At 39.1% G+C, this 21,354-nt stretch overlaps 1 protein-coding gene across 8 annotated transcripts in view; it reads left to right on the forward strand.

Annotated features, from left to right (window-relative positions):
- EML4 (EMAP like 4) overlaps positions 1–20,999 on the forward strand; it is a 123,225-nt gene extending 102,226 nt beyond the window's left edge. For all 8 annotated transcript variants that reach the window (XM_073672029.1, XM_073672021.1, XM_073672022.1 and 5 more), the window contains 10 exons: positions 2,675–2,826; positions 7,407–7,532; positions 7,622–7,753; positions 8,856–8,923; positions 10,327–10,415; positions 10,872–10,969; positions 14,823–14,910; positions 15,518–15,616; positions 16,811–16,941; positions 18,564–20,999. In XM_073672029.1, the coding sequence (XP_073528130.1) occupies positions 2,675–2,826; positions 7,407–7,532; positions 7,622–7,753; positions 8,856–8,923; positions 10,327–10,415; positions 10,872–10,969; positions 14,823–14,910; positions 15,518–15,616; positions 16,811–16,941; positions 18,564–19,028 (1,448 nt within the window). In that variant the 3' untranslated portion in view covers positions 19,029–20,999. The remainder of the gene's footprint in view (positions 1–2,674; positions 2,827–7,406; positions 7,533–7,621; positions 7,754–8,855; positions 8,924–10,326; positions 10,416–10,871; positions 10,970–14,822; positions 14,911–15,517; positions 15,617–16,810; positions 16,942–18,563) is intronic.
- Positions 21,000–21,354: the final 355 nt, after the last annotated feature.

Consider the following 21,354-nt stretch of genomic DNA (forward strand, 5'->3'; position numbering starts at 1 on the left):
ATCTCATTGTTTAAAAGTTGTCAAGAGAAGAGTACAAACAAAAAAGCATCCAAGGCATTAGCTGTACCATGTATCACTGTGAAGACCTCAAGAAGTTGCTTAAATTTGGCACAATAGAGGAAATACCAAGAAAATTAATCTGGGAGGCTGCCAAGAGGCCTAAAGCAACATCAAATGAGCTGCAGGAGTTTCTGGTGCGTACAGGTTGTGCACTGCATGTGACAACAATCTCCCATATTCTTTATATAACTGGACTGTAGGGTTGCAAGACTGAAACTTTTTTTTTTTTTTTTTTTTTTATACACCAAGGAAAGCATCCGAGCCCAGCTATGTTTTGCCAAAACCTACATCAAGTTTTCTGATGGAATGTGGGAAAGCATGTTATGGTCTTTGAGATCAAGGTTCAACTTTTTGGACATATTTTCAAAAGATATATTTGCCACAAAGCCAACACTGACACCACCAAAAGGGGACCATACCCTCAGTGAAGCATGGTAGAGGCGGCATTATGCTTTAAGGCTGTTTTTCATCAGCTGGAACTGGGGCTTTAGTCAAGTAGGGGGTAATTATGAACCGTTCCAAATATCAGTAAATTTTGTAACAAAACCTTCAGTCCTCCGCTAAACAGATGAGGAATTTCACCTTTTCAGCACGAAAATGACCCTAACCGACCTCCAAACTAACAAAAGAATGACTTCGTCAGACGATCAAATTTGTGTAATGGCTCAGTCCTGAATCCAATTGAAAATATGTGGGTGACCCGAAGAGAGGGCGCTGTACACAGGAAATGCCCTCTCAATCTTGACTGATTTGGAGCTACTGCAGGGAACACTGGTCAGAGATTGCCAATTGGAGATGTGCTGTGGCTGATGGGCTCCTACCCAAACAAATTGATTGCGGTCATAAATGCAAAGGGCACTTCAACAAAGCATTAGTTTAGGGTGTGTGCATGTTTATGCAACTACATTATTTTCTTTCTTTTTCCACATGGATTTTAGTTTTTTTTCAATTGTACAAATTCTGGGCGACATTAAAAATGGAAAAAGTTCTAAAATAATTCTTCTTGGAATGATTTTTTTTTTTTACATGACAAAAAGCTGGCATTTTTACAGGGTTATGTAGATTTATCTCCACTATATATATTTTGAATAGATAATAAAGTTTATTATGAGTGAGTTATAGCCCCAAGCACCAGTTTATCCAGTACCTGGATTAATTATATGAATCATCCACAATGTCAAATAAGCAATTAGAGCTCTCCCAGTTATGGCTACCAAGTAAAACTGTAAATCACAAATCAATTTTTTCTCTTTTTTTGCCTGCAGCTGAACATCAGCGAGTTGTGGCAGTAAGGAAAACTCTGTGCTGTGTTAGCATTAAAATGCAATATAATAAAAGTCATTAGGGAGGTTGTATTGATTTCCAGCTCTTCATATTGCTTTGATCTTTTCCTCTGTGGAGGAGATTGCCTCTCCCAAGGTAGACCCATCCGGGAGGAAGCAAAATCAATGAGCTCTGTGGCTCGTGCCATTCACTCAGGCAGAGCTGCTGAACTCACCGATTGGCTGCAGTGGTATTGACAAGATGTTAGTACTGCACACAATAACACTCACCAGGAGCTGCGCCTGAGCCTCTGCTCTGGACCTGGTAAGGGTGCGCAAATAAGTTACTTATCTAAAACAAGCTACAGACAGGGGTTTTCTGAAAACTGAAAAACCCTTTTAAGGGAATCTTCATAGGATCAACCCTTCTGAGCTGTCTATATGGGCATGTAGGTCATAAAGCGTTGAATAAAATGACATCTTTTATATCTGCAATCTGATGTGTAGTATTCAAGAGAAATCCACATTTTATTTAATCTGTAAATGAACTGTTAAAATCTCTGCTGCAGAGCTGTGCCTGATAAAAACTAACACAGTACAGCAGAGCTGTGCTTTGTCTTATTACAAATGCAGCTTCTACTAGAAAAATGGACCTTTAAGGGCAGAAACTTGTGTACTGAGATTTTAATGGAGGTTTTTCATTACCTTGCACCAGGTCTGTTTTGGAGTTTAATTGGGAATTACCCAACAAATGCTTGCATACATTGTTACCACTTGGCTTTTTTCTTTGGCAAGCTCAAGCTTAGCTAACATGATGTGGCCTCGGTCTTGTATCAATGGCATTGTGCTCACTTTTGGGCACAACCTCTCAAAGTGAAATCAAGAGATCAGACTGTCAGTCATTACATGTTTCACACTGGTATCACCCTCTTTCATATAAAATAAGGTCTGAATTCTGATTCTCAGGGAGCTCATTTACATATTAAGAAAAACGTGGATTTCTCTGGAATAAGACATCAGATCGCAGATATCAAGATAATCATTTTATTCAGCTTCCTATGACCTACATGCCAATATAGACGGCTTAGCAGGGTTGGTCCTACTGACAGATTCCCTTTTAACTATTAATCGATCTGAGGTTTGATACATGGCAGAGAATGAGGCATGTAGGTGGTTAGAAGTTGAGTACATGCTGACTGTAGTATTTGACAATTTTGGTGTTTTTTTTTTATTCAAAAAATATTGCACACATAAGATGCATGGTGAGATTTCCTGGTGGTGCAACGTGCCCAGTAATGTCTTGTTAAATCATGTTTTTTTTTTTTTTTTTTTTTTTTTTTTTATGTTTTAAGGTGTCTACCAAATTAGCAAGCAAATCAAAGCTCACGATGGCAGCGTGTTCACACTTTGCCAGATGAGGAACGGGATGATGCTCACCGGAGGTGGGAAGGACCGGAAAGTCATTCTATGGGATCATAATCTCAACCCGGAGCGAGAGATTGAGGTGAGAGCGGTCATCACTTCTGTCACATGGTAGAGTTTGTATACCTGCAGGCAAGGCGACTGGAGGGGAAGGGAGTGCAGGAGAAGGGAGGGGAGTTCAGGCTATTAGAGGCACTACGTTCGAATAGGATTTTAAGGTCGTCAGCTGCCCGGGCAACCCATCTCCTTTCCTTCCATTCCTCGTGATTGGACATCTACATGGCATCTAAAGGGTTTAATGTTCGGGATCGGTGTTTACTCCAATCCTAGCAGTTGCAGCAGAGAGTCAGCTGCATGTCGCTTATTGTGCATACTCACCGCTCCTGAGCTGCATACATATATGGCAAGTTACAAGAAACCATTTTGCTCGTCAGCCTTTAACCCCTTAACAACATTTGACGTACTAATACGCGTCTGTGCCCTGGGACTTAAGAGCCAGACCCGTATTAGTACGTCATGGCGATCGCGCGCGCACACAGCCTGTGCGGGGGCGATCGCCGCCGGGTGTCAGCTGATTGTCACAGCTGACACCCGGTACTATGTGCAGGGAGCGGTCACGCACCGCTCCCAGCACATTAACCCCCGCGATGCTGCGATCGAAGTCGATCGCAGCATTGCGGAGGCAAGGGGAGGTGATCGCAGATACTCAGCTCCTCTTCCGGCTTCCAGCGCGGTCTGCCGTGGCTTCCAGGATGTTGCCATGACGACCCGATGTCGTCATGACAACATCCGGGTCACCAGACAGCAGGAAGATTTTTTGGACATGCGCAGTGCATCTCCTAACTATCTTCTCCCTGTCCAGCGGTGACAGCCTGCATGGCACAGGGATGCTGCTACATTCCTGTGCCATGCAGGCGATCAGAGAAAAAAAAGTGAAAGTCCCATAGTGGGACAAAGTAATAAAGTATAAAAACTATCAAAGTGAAAAAAAAAAAAAAAAAATTGTAAAAATATAAAAAAAAAATAAAAAAAATAATCCACCGAAAATAAAAATATAATGTACCCATCAATAAATATTATTATAAAAAAAAACCAAACAAACAATAAAAGCACACATATTTGGTATCGCCGCGTCCGGAACAACCTGACCTATAAAACGGTCCCACTAGTTAACCCCTTCAGTGAACACTGTAAAAAAAAAAAAAAAAACGAAGCAAAAAACAATGCTTTATCACCATACCGCCAAACAAAAAATGGAATAAGACGCGATCAAAAAGACAAATATAAATAAAAATGGTACTGCTGAAAACGTCATCTCGTCCCGCAAAAAACAAGCCGCCATACAGCTCCATCAGCCGAAAAATAAAAAAGTTATGGCTCTCAGAATAAAGCTATGCTAAAAAATAATTTTTTATAGAAAATTGCTTTTATGTAAAAGTGCAAAACATAGAAATACGATATAAATGTGGTACCGCTGTAAACGTACTGACCCGAAGAATAAAGCTGCCTTATCAATTTTACCACACGCGGAACAGAATAAAATTAAAAACAAAAAAAAAAAATTCCTGAATTGTTTTTTGTTTATTCTGCCTCCCAAAAATCAGAATAGAAAGCGATCAAAAAATGTCACGTGCATGAAAATGGCACCAATAACAACGTCAACTCATCCCGCAAAAAAAAAAGCCGTCAAATGACTGTCTGCCAAAATCTGGAAAAATTATAGCTCTCAAAATATAGCGATGCAAAAACTAAATTTTACAAAAAATGCGTCTTTTAGTGTGTGACAGCTGTCAGTCATAAAAACCCCATATGATTCTGGTATGGCTGTAGTCTCACCGACCCGAAGAATAAGGTCTTCTAATCACTTATACCGCATGAGGAACGGCGTAAAAAATAAACTCTCGGGTTAGGGTTGTGCTGGGGTTGGGATTTTTTTCAAAAGTAAGAAAAAAAGATGACGATATGGCGACTAGTGTTGAGCACAAGTGCTCGCTACTTGAGTTTGCATCGGGTGTTCTGGTATGCATGGAGTATCGTGGGTATTTGAGTGACATGCTCGAGTCTCCGCCCCATATGCTTCACGGCCCAAAAAACTTTGCGGGGATTGCCTGCCATGCACGAGCGATCCCCGCATGTTTTTTTTTGGGTATCTAATAACCGTGAAACATCCGGGCGGGGACTCGAGCATGTCACTCGAGCACACGCAGTACATGGTGCATACCTGAGTACCTGATGCAAACTCAAGTAGCGAGCACTTGCGCTCAAGACTAATGACAACTTATTCAATATGATGACCTAATGTTATCAAATTCTGTGTCGTACCTCTGGGTTCAAAATGTTCACTATACACCTTAATAAAATCCTTGAGGGGTATAGTTTCCAAAATGGGGTCACTTGTGGGGGAGCTCCACTGTTTAGGCACATCAGGGGCTCTCCAAACACGACATGGTGTCTGCTAACAAATTGAATGGAAAATCGGCTCAAATTGTTAGCGGACCCCATGTTGCGTTTGGAGAGCCCCTGCGTGCCTAAACTTTGGAGCTCCCCCACAAGTGACCCCATTTTGGAAACTAGACACCCCAAGGCACCTATCTAGATGCATAGTGAGCACTTGGAACCCTTAGGTGCTTCACAAATTGATTCGTAAAAATGGAAAAAAAATTTTTTTCCACTTTTTCATTTTTACGAATCAATTTGTGAAGCACCTGGGGGTTTCAACTGCTCACTATGCATCTAGATAGGTGCCTTGGGGGGTCTAGTTTCCAAAATGAGGTCACTTGTGGGGGAGCTCCAATGTTTGGGCACACAGGGGCTCTCCAAACGCAACATGGTGTCCGCTAACAATTTGAGCCGATTTTACATTCAATTTGTTAGCGGACACCATGTTGCATTTGGAGACATGTGGGAAATGTTATTTATTAACTCTTTTGTGTGACATATCTCTCTGATTTAAGGGCATAAAAATTCAAATTTTGAAAATTGCTAAATTTTCGCCAAGTTTTTTTCACAAATAAACGCAAGTAATATCGAATAAATTTTACCACAATCATGAAGTACAAATATGTCACGAAAAAACAGTCTCAGAATCAGGGGGATCCGTTGAATAGTTCCAGAGTAATTACCTCATAAAGTGACAGTGGTCAGAATTGTAAAAATTGGCCTGGTCATTAACGTGCAAACCACCCTCGGGGGTTAAGGGGTTAAATATGGAAAATGTCAAGAAGGAGTTGAAAGTAGAGGCCATGCTGGATTTATATTGATTTCATGTCTCGTTAGCTGCCGTTGTTAAAGTGAAATATTGCTGGAATGTGACGTGTTCTCATCTATATATAGTTGTTTCGTGAAATTCACCTAAAATCAACAGATCCCACCCCATCGATCAGTTGATTGCTGCAGATACAGCTGCTCTCACAGTTTCCCTATAGCGGCCAGTGCAGGAAGAAGGATAGTATTGCAAGCCGTTCATAAAAATCAATAGACAAGCATGAATATGTTGGGTGCGCCAGGGAGAGAGACTTTTATAGTGGCTCTGCACTCGTGTTCGTGGCGGTATTTCATGGTCTTGCTTTATATTGGGGTGTTGTAGTATGTTACTGTACACTTGGTACTGTATTATACTGCAATCCGAGCTGATAATTTATATCTGTTTCTCTTATTTTATCACTCATTCGTTTTCTTTCAATCCTCGGGCAGGTTTTGTTTGGACGCCTCAGTTGAACGTCTTTCAGCCGTTACATAAACACGTTTTAAGCAAAAGATGACATTCCTTGTGATCATCGGAAGCTTCTCTTCCAATTCGTAAATGACCTATTTGAAAAATTTGGAAATTACTTTTACGATGTACAATAAAAAAAATGATATTGAGACAGAGTTAGCAGAAAAATCAACGTAAATGCTCTTGGGCCAAAAAATTTTTTTTTTTTTTTTTTATTAATGATAACTTTTATACTTTCATTTGTAAGCTTTCTTGATGAAGGGTTCTCTGTAGATTGCAGTTACATTAACCAGAAAAATCATAGCAATCCTAGAGGACTTTGTCTTTTTTGTTTGGCCTAAAAGTATTTACGTAGAAATGGCTTTTAGGAAGTCCAGCTGTATATGAAGACATGTTCCTGGTTGAGTCATTCACTACTGGTTTATATATTGATCCACTGGCTTGCAACCTCTAACCATAAAGGAAGGGGTATCCCAGGAGGACCCTACTTTCCATATTAGAGATGTCAGAGGGTTTTCTCCTGTCTAGGCCATAATGACTGGAGATGTGACTGGGAATTGTCTCCTGTGACCGGAGACGTCAGATGTTCTGTGCTGGAAGTTTCAATAACGCCGTATCTGCATCACCACCATGGATGTCGTCAACCATCTTCTAATTAGTTAGGGACTGATGGCTTTTATCATCGTAGGCAAAAATATATTTCCTTTAGTAAAGTCAATTGGACCATTGACTTTTTTTTTTTTTTTTTTTTAATGGACAAGAACCTGAAAAAAATTATTTCACACTTTTTGTCACCTAGTGGCCATGGAGGCAAAATTGAAGGTTCATTTTATGACATTTTTGGCTGAGATGCATCTTTGTGATATATTAAATTTTAATAAGGGAAAGCTTTATGGTACTAATGAGACTAATTGCCATTTCATTTACATTGATCAACCGTCTTCTAGGTTCCAGATCAATATGGCACCATCCGAGCTGTAGCAGAGGGCAAAATCGACCAGTTTCTAATAGGCACATCCAGGAACTTTATCTTGCGAGGCACCTTTAATGATGGCTTCCAGGTTGAAGTTCAGGTGAGTTCCTATTTTCTGCATCTATTTGTTAATTATCGATTTTTGCTCCTGTAAGGATCTGATGAAATTACTTCTCCTAAAAAATGCAGGGTCACACAGATGAACTCTGGGGTCTGGCAACGCACCCTTTTAAGGATCTTCTCTTAACATGTGCCCAAGACAAGCAGGTCTGTTTATGGAACTCTGTGGACCACACACTGGAGTGGACCCGACTGCTGGATGTAAGTAGATGTTAGGAGGAATATTTTAGTTTTAAGAAACCTTGAACAGCCTCTTACTTGGTGGCATTTGGGGAGCGATGTCATCGTCCCGGCGTGACGCACATGAGACGTTGCGCCTGGCCGGCTTGTCAACATAGAAGACACAGATGGTGGCAGGTAAGAGGCTGTTTACAGGTCTGCTGTTCTGACATGGCCACTGGATCGGGTCGTGCGAATTGACTCGCACCACCTCAAGCGCTTTATAATGTGATCACCATCACAGGGGTAATTAAATGTGATTGTTTGGGATCTTAAACAATCCTAAGACACCTGTCAATACTACAACGGGGGTCCGAATTCCCAATTTTTCCCCGCTCGGGATCTAGATTGAATGGTCATAGTTGCAAGGCTATAAGACTGAGAAAGGTGACAGAGTACAGCATCGCGCGATATCAATCTGTCCTGTCGACACTGGAATTGCAGCAGAGACCATGCAGTGCTGTGTAAGAATTCGGGATTGGGATCCTTATTCTGTTGATCGATTGGACCCCCAGTCATCAGACATTATAATTTTTTTTCTGTACTCTTCATGAGAAGTTGAACATAGAAGCCATATGCAAATCATACTGAAAGTGCATTGTGGGCGTGTGAGTGCACTTGAAAGAAGCAGTATAAGTGCATTGACAACCCCCCATTGCACTTCCAGCCTGATTTGCATATGGCTTCTTCTGGAGCATCTTGGAACAAAAGAAAAAAAGGTATCATTTATATTTGGAGGACGAGCTCCTATGTAGCCATACCGCTACTTCTATATGCAAAACATGACTGGTTTCCTTTATCTGCTAATTTCTAGAGGTCTTAGTGGAAGGGCACCCTGTGGTCAGCTCATCTGAGCGTTCTTCAAAATAGTCTACCCCTTTAAATGTTCCCATCTTTAGGTAGCTCTGTCCTCTCTAGACCCTATAAGATTACTGACTGCAGAATCATTGTTTTATTTGATGTCACTTGTTTTTCTTTGTTTTCCTTTGGAATTAATGAAAAAAAATTATAATAAAAAATTATATTAAAAGTATAAAAAAAAAATCTTGTATAGTTTTCTGAATTTACTTTTTTTTTTTTTCAGGAACCTGGACACTGTGCTGACTTCCACCCCAGTGGAATAGTTGTAGCTATTGGAACTCATTCTGGGAGGTAAATCCTGAGATTTTAGTGGCTCTCAGATCGTACAGATGATTGAGTTTCCCTGCTGATGCCCCCAATGCAAAGGGGATTGAGTACCAAGCCTGTGTGAATGGAGCAATAGTGAGCATGTGCGACCACTTCTACAGACTGGTAGTGGTCGCACATGCTCAGTACGGTTTATTCACACTGGGAACTTTCTCATAAACGATGATGCTCCAAGTGATTGGCCATCCGTATGTCACACATTTATCACCAATCCTGTGAATAGGTGATTTAGGATTGTGCCTGTTGAATAGACTTGCTGCTGGATCTAACAGACATGGCACCGCCGGCACCAATCGTGTCTTCACATTATGTTTGGGTGTTACATCATTGGGTCAAACGCAGATCCCAGAACTATGCAGAATAATTATCTGAGCATTACCTTCATATGTTGGATGTTGTCCCCTATGTGTAATATAATTGGAAATGGCTATATGTATACTGCAAATAACACCAATAATTTTTTGCATATATCTATGGGCATAGAGACATAAAGATACATATGTATAGAGAATAGCTGCTGAAAGTGCATAACACGCATGAAGTATTAATTACATTACAGTGGTTTTCTTCTGAGATATTTAAGGGTAGGATAAAAAAACAGGTTCTTTTGATACACCAGGAAAATATACCATTCATGTTCTATTGTCCCAAGAGTAGATAACACAGGATCCACCATTCACAATAGGTGATGTCACAGCTCACTTCCTCCTCCTGCACAATGACTCTATATACAGTAGATAACACAGGATCCACCATTCACAATAGGTAATGTAACAGCTCACCTCCACCCCTCATTCCCTACACAACGACCCGTGCCAAGATTAGAGCATGCTCAGATAGCACTTCTATTTAAATAGGGTCTGAGTCAGTCTATCGCTCCTCATGTCCATTTGAAGAGCAGGAAGTAGGAGTCCAATACTAGGCCTAGTGGCCAATGTGAACGATGCAATATTTTTTTGATTTTTATATTTCACAAATGTGCATATATATGTATATGTGTGTGTGTGTGTGTATATATATATATATATATATATATATATATATATATATATATATATATATATATATATATATATATATATATATATATATATATATATATATATATATATATATATATATATATATATATATATATATAATATATATATAATATATATGCATATATGCATGCATGCATGCATATATATACATACACTTCATAATATATTCATTCAGTGGTTTTCTGATGACACAGTCCCTTTAAATTAATCCAAGACCTAAACAGCCAATGTTGGATGTGTGGAGATGGTCACGTGGCGTGATGGAGCGCTTACCTTGGCTTTCTGCTTTTTATAATCACACAAGGTATTTTCCTTATTTCTTAGGTGGTTTGTCCTGGATGCAGAGACGAGAGATCTGGTTTCCATACACACAGATGGTAACGAGCAGCTCTCGGTGATGCGATACTCAGTCGGTGAGTGATTCCTCGCGAGTAAATGATTGCTGGCAGTAACATTGTGTCCAGGTCGCCATCTCTGCTGCACTCCCAGGACATTCAGACACAGAAGGACTACAGTATGTTCACTATGTGTCATGAATGGAAGTCATCTGCCCTTCTCCAGGAGCGCTCTTCTCCCCCTGTCGCTCCTTTATCAGGCTTAAAGGGGTTTTCCAGTTTGCAGTTTGTGTTAAAAAAAACCCAAAACTGTGCTTTACTTGCATTCTCAGTCTCCGGTGCTGCTACCCGTGTCCATTATTGTTTGCTGTCCTGACATCTAATAGACAGCGCTGCAGACAATCACACCATGAGTGCAAATGCTGCCACTGACTTCTAGATGGGTATAGGGCTTACTGGATACTTATAAATGTACAGCAGACATAATACAGATTTGTGCAGAATTGCTCCTGAGAACCTGTTTTCCCCCTGCAGATGGAGCCCTGCTTGCCGTGGGTTCACATGATAACTTTATTTACCTCTACAATGTCTCAGAGAATGGAAGAAAATACAGCCGATACGGGAAGTGCTCTGTGAGTAGTGCAGAGGAATAATGTAGATCCATGGTGCATTTCTTCTTTTGTTTTTTATATATTTTTTTTCTTCAATGCATATATTTGGGGCTAAAAATCAAATTTGTAATTCATTTTTAGTAAACATTTTGCACAGTTTGCCTTCTATAGTCATCTATGCGTTATGAGTGAGTCAGTGAGCTTGTTATGATGGTTTTGCTTTGTAATTTTTCTGTCTTTCTCAGCTCTTCTTTTATGATCCCAGACCACATCAAAGTTGAAAGTGCAGGAAAGAAAAGAGCCTGTAAAAGCCAAACTACAATTTTTTAACTTATATTTCCAAGAGTCATTTTGAACTCCATATACTGGTGCATCTCTCAAAATTAGAATATCATCAAAAAGTTAATACTTAGTTCTTCAATACAAAAAGTGAAACGCATATATTATATAGAGTCATTACAAACAGAGTGATCTATTTCAAGTGTTTATTTCTGTTAATGTTGATGATTATGGCTTACACCCAATGAAAACACAAAAGTCATTATCTCAGTGAATTAAAATAATTACAACAAATACCTGCAAAGGTTTCCTAATCGTTTAAAAGGGTCTTTTAGTCTGTTTCAGTAGGCTCCACAATCATGGGGAAGACTGAGTTATGTTTAGTCTGCATTGTTTGTATAAGTCCCCCTAAAATTTGTAAAGTGCTGCGGAATATGTTGGCGCTATAAAAATTATTATGACTGCTGACTTGACAGATGTCCAGAAGGCAGTCATTGACACACTCCACAAGGTCCCAGAGTTCAAATTTTCATTTGGAAATCAGGGTCCCAGAGTTTGGAGGAAGAGTGGAAAGGCCACAATCCAATCTGCTTGTGGTCTAGTGTGAAGTTTCCACAATCAGTGGTGGTTTGGGGAGCCATGTCATCTGCTGGTGTAGGTCCACTGTGTTTTATCAAGACCAAAGTCAGCGCAGCCATCTACCAGGAAATTTTAGAGCACTTCATGCTTCCCTCTGCCGACAAGCTTTTTGGAGATGGAAATGTCATTCTCCAGCAGGACTTGGCATCTGTCCACACTGCCAAAAGTACCAATACCTGGTTTACAAACAACAGTATCACTGTGCTTGATTGGTCAGCAAACTCGTCTGACCTTAACCCCATAGAGAATCTATGGGGTATTGTCAAGAGGAAGATGAGACACCAGATCCAACAATGCAGAAGATCTGAAGGCTGCTATCAAAGCTACCTGGGCTTCCATAACACCTCAGCAGTGCCACAGGCTGATCGCCTCCATGCCACGCCGCATTGATGCAGTAATTGATGCAAAAGGAGCCCGACCAAGTATTGAGGGCATTTACTGAACATACATATCAGTAGGACAACATTTCGGATTTTTCAAGCTGTTATAAAGTATTTTAATTTACTGAGATGACTTTTGTGTTTTCATTGGCTGTAAGCCATAATCCTCAACATTAACAGAAATAAACACTTGAAATAGATCACTCTGTAATGACTCTATATGAGTTTCACTTTTTTTGTATTGAAGAACTGAAATATATTAACTTTTTGATGATCTAATTTTGTGAGATGCACCTGTGTATATATATGTATGTATATAATATGGAGTTCAAAACTTTTTTTGGAAAGGAGTTTCAATAGAAAAAAAACTACAGTTTTTTTGCTTTTTCAGGCTTATTTCTTTCCTACACGTTCAACTTTGATGTGGTCTAACATCATAAAGCTAGATATACTACCGTTCAAAAGTTTGGGGTCATTTAGAAATGTCATTATTTTTGAAAGAAAAGCACATTTTTTTTCAATGAAGCTAACATTAAATGAATCAGAAATACACTCTATACATTGTTAATGTGGTAAATGACTATTCTAGCTACAAACGTCTTGTTTTTATTGCAATATCTACATAGGTGTATAGAGGCCCATTTCCAACAACCACCACTCCAGTGTTTTAGTGGTACATTGTGTTTGCTAACTGTGTAAGAAGGCTAATGGATGTTTAGAAAACCCTTGCACAAGTATGTTAGCCCAGCTGAAAACGGTTTGGCTGATTTGAGAAGCTATAAAATTGACCTTCCTTTGAGCTAATTGAGAATCTGGAGCATTACATTTGTTTGTTCTATGAAACTCTCAAAATGGCCAGAAAAAGAGAACTTTCATGTGAAACTCGACAGTCTATTCTTGTTCTTAGAAATGAAGGCTATTCCATGCGAGAAATTGCCAGGAAACTGAAAATTTCCCACAACGGTGTGTACTACTCCCTTCAGAGGAGAGCACAAACAGAAGTGGGAGGCCCCGCTGCACAACTGAGCAACAAGACAAGTACATTAGAGTCTCTAGTTTGAGCAATCAACGCCTCACAGCTCCTCAACTGGCAGCTTCATTAAATAGTACACACAAAACGCCAGTGTCAACGTCTACAGTGAAGAGGCGACTTCGGGATGCTGGCCTTCAGGGCAAAGTGGCAAAGAACAAGCCATATCTGAGACTGGCTAATAAAAGGAAAAGATTAATATGGGCAAAAGAACACAGACATTGGACAGAGGAAGATTGGAAAAAAGTTTTATGGACAGACGAATCAAAGTTTGAGTTGTTTGGATCACACAGAAGAACATTTGTGAGACGCAGCACAACTGAAAAGATGCTGGAAGAGTGCCTGACGCCATCTGTCAAGCATGGTGGAGGTAATGTGATGGTCTGGGGTTGCTTTGGTGCTTGTAAAGTGGGAGATTTATACAAGGTAAATGGGATTTTGAATAAGGAAGGCTATCACTCCATTTTGCAACGCCATGCCATACCCTGTGGACAGCGCTTGATTGGAGCCAATTTCATCCTACAACAGGACAATGACCCAAAGCACACCTCCAAATTATGCATGAGCTATTTAGGGAAGAAGCAGGCAGCTGTTATTCTATCTGTAATGGAGTGGCCAGCGCAGTCACCAGATCTCAACCCCATTGAGCTGTTGTGGGAGCAGCTTGACCGTATGGTACCCAAAAAGTGCCCATCAAGCCAATCCAACTTGTGAGAGGGGCTTCAGGAAGCATGGGGTGAAATGTCTCAAGATTACCTCAGCAAATTAACAGCTAGAATGCCAAAGGTCTGCAATGCTGGAATTGCTGCTAAGGGAGCATTCTGTGACGAAAGCAAAGTTGAAGGAGAAAATTATTCTTTCTAATAAAAATCATTATTTCTAACCTTGTCAATGTCTGGACTATATTTTCTATTAATTTTGCAACTCATTTGATAAATAAAAGTGCGTTTTCATGGAAAACACAAAATTGTCTGGGTGACCCCAAACTTTTGAACGGTAGTGTATATATTAAAGACCCAGAGGAGGACAAAACTTTAGAGCAGTGGTTCTCAACTCCAGTCCTCAAGACCCACCGACAGATCATGTTATTAGTTTTACACAGGTAATAATTCCATCAACTGTTTAATACTAAGGAAATTCTGAAAACATGATTTGTTGGTGCATCTTGGGGACTGGAGTTGAGAACTAATGCTTTAGAAATTCTCCATATGATGGGTCATCAATACCCAAATGTTGGGAGCCTGACACCTGCCATCCCCAGCAATCAGCTCTTCTCCGGCAGCACTGCACAGCTCCATTCAATATGTAGTGGCCACTTCCGAGAACAGTACATAGCTGCTTGATCGGTGGGGCTGCTGGGTGTTGGACCCCCACCATCTGACGATAGGTCATCGGTATCATGTAATGGACAGCCCCTTTAAGGGAATACTCCAGGCAAAGTTTAGATGCTGTTATGCAACATGCAGGATCTTAGGGGGGATTTAATGACCACCAAGGTTCCGAACACCAATCATACTGTATTTCTTTTTTCTTTTGCTGTTCCCAGGGACATTCCAGTTACATTACCCACCTCGACTGGTCCCCGGATAACAAATACATAATGTCAAACTCAGGAGATTATGAAATATTATACTGTAAGTAACATAAAGGGTGTGGTACATTCAATTAATAGAAGATGCAATGGGTTCCCTGTATTAGGTCACGTTCACACGTTCAGTATTTTTACCTCACTATTTGTAAGCCAAAATCAGGAGTGGAACAATCATAGGAAAAGTATAATAGAAAAAAGTTACCACTTCTGCTTTTATCACCCACTCCTGATTTTGGCTTACAAATACTGATGTCAAATACTGACCAAATACTGATCTTGTGAACTTAGAAGGAGAATTGGGTGCCAAAAGTTTTCTTATATTTTTTTTATGGGCATTGAGAAACAACATTTGTAAGTAAGTTGTGTGTTCTCACCACTGTAAACACGCCACATGTTGTCTGGCCGTCATTGTGATGTGACATCCTTGGATAAGTTGGAAAAGTGTTGTCTTCATGGTGGCCTCAATGTACAGACAGTCGATAAGCAAAATATCATTTATATACTTGATCAATTGATTAAACCAATGTTTCTAATTTTCTTGTACAATCTGATGATAATCGCCCATTATGAAAAGCCCTTAAGTGTTGCAGAAATATCTGTTCCCCCTACCCTAATTGCTACCTTAAATAATAATTCTTTCTGATTTCCAGGGGACATTCCAAGTGGTTGTAAATTAATTCGGAATCGTTCAGACTGCAAAGACATCGACTGGGCGACGTACACGTGTGTGCTAGGATTTCATGTGTTCGGTCAGTAGCCCTACATGGAGTAGATATGAGAGTTAGATGATCTGTTATAGTCCATGTAGAGTTTATATTCTACAACTGTGTAGAGCAGGAGGACAGGCGAGGAAGCTGGCAGCAGCTAACTCTAGGTCTTTGCCGTACCTTGCTTCATGCTAGATATTAAAATATAGCTCCAGAAATAAATCCATAGAGACATGACCTATGGAGATCAGAAGTTCTCGTTATTGAGAGTCCAGGTGAAGACCCCTGTAACTGTCATTACAATCTTCCTGTGAACGCCGGCTTGTGGCCGACGTTCATAGGAGATTGTGAGTTTTGCTATACATAGCAGGGATTATGCACTGCTGTGTGTAGCATAGGCAATAAGACAATCGCAGCTTCAAGTCCCCCAAGTGGACTATTTTAAAGTGCAAAGTGAAAAAAAATAAATTTAAATATGAAAAAAACATAAAAAAAAACACAATTTCAAATCACCCCCCCCCCCTTTGACTCATTGAAAATAAAACAATTAAAAAAAATATATATATATATACATATTTGGAATCGCTGTGTTTAGAAATGTCTGATCTATCCTAATATAAAATAAATTAATCCGATTGGTAAACAGCATAATGAGAAAAAAAATCAAAACCCCAGAATTGTGTTGTTTTGGCCGCCGCAACAAAATGCAATAAGAGGTGATCAAAACATCGTATCTACCCCAAAATGGTATCAATAAAAACATCATCTTGGCGTGCAAAAAAATAAGCCATCAGCCAGCCCCAGATCACAAAAAATGGAGACGCTACAGGTCTCGGTATATAGCAACAAAAGCAAAAACTTTTTTTCATGCAATTTTCAGTACTTTTTTTTTTATCACAACTTACATTAAAAATAAACTGCACATGTTTTGGTATCTGCGAACTCGTAATAACCTGAGGAATCATATTGCCAGGTCAGTTTTACCGTATAGTAAACATGGTAAATAAAATGCCCAAAAAACAATTGTGGACTTACACTTTTTTTGCAATTCCACCGCACTTGGAATTTTGCTCTCATTTTCCAGAACATTATATGGTAAAATCAATGCTGTTGTTCAAAAGTACAACAAAAAATACAAGCCCTCGTACGGATATATTGACGGAAATGTAAAAAAGTCATGGCTCTTGGAAGAAGAGTAATAAGAAACAAAGTGTATATTTTTTTCCCCCCTTCTAGGCGTGTGGCCGGAAGGATCAGATGGCACAGATATTAACGCATTAGTACGATCTCGCAACAGAAAAGTTATTGCTCTCGCTGATGATTTCTGCAAAGTCCACCTATTTCAGTACCCGTGCTCCAAACCAAAGGTAACGAGAATCCAGACCACGTAACTATTAGTCTTACTGTTAATTACATAGAATTAAAGACATAATACAGACTAAATGACCATGTGTCCAGTGTACTGAAACCTAGTCCATATTAAGCCCACTGTCCTCATTTTTAACACCTTTGCTTCGCAAACACACCTGTGGCTCTCCAGCTATGGGAACATGATGGGATTTGTAGTTATGTTATAGCTGGTGAGGACACTGTGCAAAGCAGGGATGCATGATGAGACATTGCACAACGGCAACTAGCAGATAATTCGCACATACTTGTGCTCATTTTAGAGCTGCAATTTGGCCGCCAAGTAACGGGTCACACGGGAGTCGTAACTTTTAGGGAACCGGTCACGTAAAATAATGCTATTAACCTGAAGATATAGGGTTAATCTGAATGCACAGCTCCCTGAATAAAATGGAGCTTATTTTTTTCCCGGAGCCACCGGCTTTCAGTCATACAGGCATGCCGGCGCGCCTACAGTCACTGCTCGCAGCACTTAGAGCGGCGGTTGTAGCATGCCCGGACACATTGACTGAAAGCTCACGTTTTAGTGCAGTGCCGGGGCGTGCTTAAAGCCACCGCTCACAGTACCATGGGCAGTGACTAAAGCCACCCCAGCACACCTCTGACGACAGACAGTGGTTCCCAGAAGAAGTATTTTTTTTCTCCCGGGTGCCGCGCTTTCCATACGGGCATTTTCCGAGCGCTATCAACCTGCAGATTAACAGCTATATCTGACGTGACTGGTTCCCGTTAAGACTGAAAATATTGCGTGGCACTCCTATAGGGGTGCATGGATAGGATTCCACTCCAAAATAGCAAAGAATCCAGCACTCCAAAAATTAATGCAAAAGTGCAAAAAAAAATTTATTGCATAAAGTGTCCTCTGATTTGCATTTTAACGTTTCGCCCTATATTGGTTTTCTTCAGAACTACAAAATAATGAACAACCAAAATTACAAATATACATGTCAGTGGAAAATGGCAGTACAAATTTAATATAAATTTTGTTTGTTGTGGTTCCTGTTTTTCCATGATGAACTAATGTACTGGCATTTTCCACTGATATGTATGTATATTTGTAATTTTGGTTGTTCATTATTTTTTAGTTCTGAAGAAGGCCAATATAGGCTGAAGCGTTAAAATGCAAATCAGAGGATACTTTATGCAACAAAAAAATTATTTCTTTCACAGTTGCCGCTCAAGTCAGGTGCTCCCGAAAATTTTAAAGTGTTTGGATTTTTTCTTACAATCACAGCAGGTTACAAGTGTGAGCCCATTGACACTTGTTATTAGCAATCTTCATGTTGCCCTGTAGAGCCCTAAGCTAAAACCAGAAGGCATTTTTGCAATGCTACTTCTGTTAAAACCAATTTACTCTCTTGATATATAAAAAAGTAAGATTTATATAAAAAAAAGTGTGTGTGTGTGTGTAGAGTGTGTGTGTGTGTGTAGAGTGTGTGTGTGTGTGTAGAGTGTGTGTGTGTGTAGAGTGTGTGTGTGTGTAGAGTGTGTGTGTGTGTATTATTTTTTTATATATTTACTATACACACACTCCTTGCTCCCCGGTCATGTTTTTACATTTGTATTTTTTTTTCTTTTTAAGGCTCCAAGTCACAAGTACAGCGCTCATAGCAGTCATGTAACCAATGTAAGCTTTACTCACAGCGACTGCCACCTAATTTCAACAGGAGGGAAGGACATGAGCATCATTCAGTGGAGACTGATAGAGAAGGTGTCGCTCGCTCAAACTGACAATGTAATCGAAATAAATGCAGCCAACACGCCGACCGTAACAGAAAAGGTTGTGCAGGAAATCACCCCTACCTCCGAGCAAAAAGCCGCTAACGAAGAAGTCACAGAAGCTGTAGAGTCTCCTGAGAGTCCAGTAGAAAATGCCGGAGAAGAAAACGCGGTAGAAACAGAGTATCAAAATGAGGTGCAAAGTGAAGAAAGCAGTCAAGAAGCTGTGGAGGAAAACGGGCAAGAGGCCTCTAGTGAAATAAACGAGGAGTCAACGGATTCTCCTACACTAGCCGAAACCCAGGGAGAAGATTCACCAGTGTCTTAACAGCGTCGTAGATAAGTTTTTTTTTGTTTTGTTTTTTTTTGTACCTGGTGTGTGAGCTTTCGTTATGGGAAGAAGGGTTTAACTATCGGGAAAATATTTGGCTGGAATATGACACCATACTTGTGTGATGTAGGCTCCGGGAAACGCTGTACAAAAGCTCCAAAAAAAAAGCCAAAGCTGGAAGATGGACGAGAAAGCTATAAAAATCACAAACAGCAATGTAGATGATAGACTTAAGAACCGATGTCACGATGGATTGTTGTACATAATTACATTTTTTTTTTTTTTTTTTTAGGGTCAAACTGGGTCAATAAAATCTAAAAAAAAATATATATATATATCAAATAGAAAAGCAAACCTGATTTACAGAAGATCTACTTTACCAATGATACATTTACTTGGTGCATAAACGCCAAAGAGTGGTCCGCTCTGGATTATTTTTCAGATGAAAATGTAAAATCCTGGACCGTGCTCGACTTTTCAGAGCGACTTTGGTGAATATTATGCAATTTTCATACAGTTTTAGATAACGTTTGCCATACAAAGTTTGCCCTAATTGCTGCTAACTACCTTTTTTTTTTAAGGACTGTTTTTACTGCCTATATTTAGCAGCATATTTAATAAGATCTTGCTTTATCCTGACCAAGCAAAATTATTTTTTTTCCTATATATTTTTTTTTCTTGCGCAAACCTAATTCACATTTTGCATGATTTACTTATGTGAAATAATACAATTTGCATTTGGGAAAAAAAGGAGGGAATGGGACAAGTTGTGGTTGCAGTAGGATTATAATTTGATCACCCATTAATTAAAAAAAAAAAAAAATTCACATTCACTGATAATGGTGCTTGGCATTTCTAAATTATTTTTTTTTCTTTTTTTATTAGACTTTTTTAAGTTTAGGTTAGTTTTATAGTAGTTTTTTTTTGACAAATTAATGCATTTCTCACACAGCCAAATCCCCTTTATGGGAAATGTAAAATAAAAAAAAATGCATTTTCTTTGTTAATATTTAAAAAAGAAGAAAAAAAATTTAACTTTTTGTTCATATTTTAGATGAGTTTTTTTTTTTTTTTTTTTAAATAAATGCACAAGTCTTAAGTGTGCAAGAGTTTACATCATTGCGCCATTCCAAAGTGCATCTAAAATGTCATTCCCTTCCAGTATCTTCTCAGGAGAATTGCTACAGATAAAGGGGTCATTAGAAGAGAACAAGGGGGGCCGCCCAAAAGACATCACATACACAAACATATCTACAGTAAAATTATATGGCAAAAAATGTTTATGTATGTGTCTATAGATTATATTTGTCTATCTACATATATGTATGTGCATACGGGAGTATATACACATACATTTATCTAAAGATTTACACAGATGTATTCTCTTGTTTACAGTGGTCCTAATAGAAAAAAAAAAAAAAAAATTCTTCGGTTTTGAGGAAATTGAAAAAAAAAAATTAAAATAAAAAATTCCCATTCCGAACAAGATGCGTATTTATCATGCAATACCTATAAAGATATTATTTTTTTTTTGTAAGAAAAAATTAACACTTTAGCAATTTTCCAATTTTTGAATTTTTCAAATAGTGTGATAAAGCCGCAATTGTTCGGAAAGGGAAAATTAATAAAAGTTGTTGTTACTAAGGAGGAATTAAGTTGGAGGCTTATGAAATGACAAGTATACAAAAAAAAAAGCCTCATCCGGTAATGTAACGGCAACTACTGTTTGTTAGATAAAAAAAAAAAAAAAATTAAATAAAAAGTAATAATAAATGTGATTTATGGATGGAAAGAGTTTTAAACTATGTAACTGTAGATGTTTTCAGGTTCAAAAATTGTGAATGAAATCTGAATCCGCGTGTTTTCATGTGAAGATGTTTGAGCCATTTCTATCTCATGCATTCCTGTCTCATGACAGTAATTTTTTTGACATTTAAGAGCAAAATAAAATCATACTATATATGTGGATGTGTTTTGTAGCTCTTAATTTCATAGAAGTTTTAATGCCTTTATGGGAGAAAAAAATCCCTTACCGCAACATGCAGTTTACTGTATGCGCAGCATTCCTAAGATACAGTTGAGAAAGTTGCCCAGTCAGTTCTGGTAGGCTCTAGTATGTTATAATGTAATTCAATAGGCAGGCGTCACTTTAACTTTATATTTTATTAGGAAAGTGGATTTGTGAAGGAACTATGAATGTTTCTAGTGCCATTGAATTTCGTCTGTGCTGTATATGTATACTTATTGACAACCAATCATCTCTCCCATTACTGTGAGCTGCAGTTTGCACCCTGCCTGTGACATGCATGCTGCTGCGTTAGGA

This window comes from Phyllobates terribilis, unplaced genomic scaffold (genome assembly GCF_046119375.1).
Source record: "Phyllobates terribilis strain yellow unplaced genomic scaffold, ASM4611937v1 Scaffold_3__8_contigs__length_932513732, whole genome shotgun sequence".
Taxonomy (NCBI): domain Eukaryota; kingdom Metazoa; phylum Chordata; class Amphibia; order Anura; family Dendrobatidae; genus Phyllobates; species Phyllobates terribilis.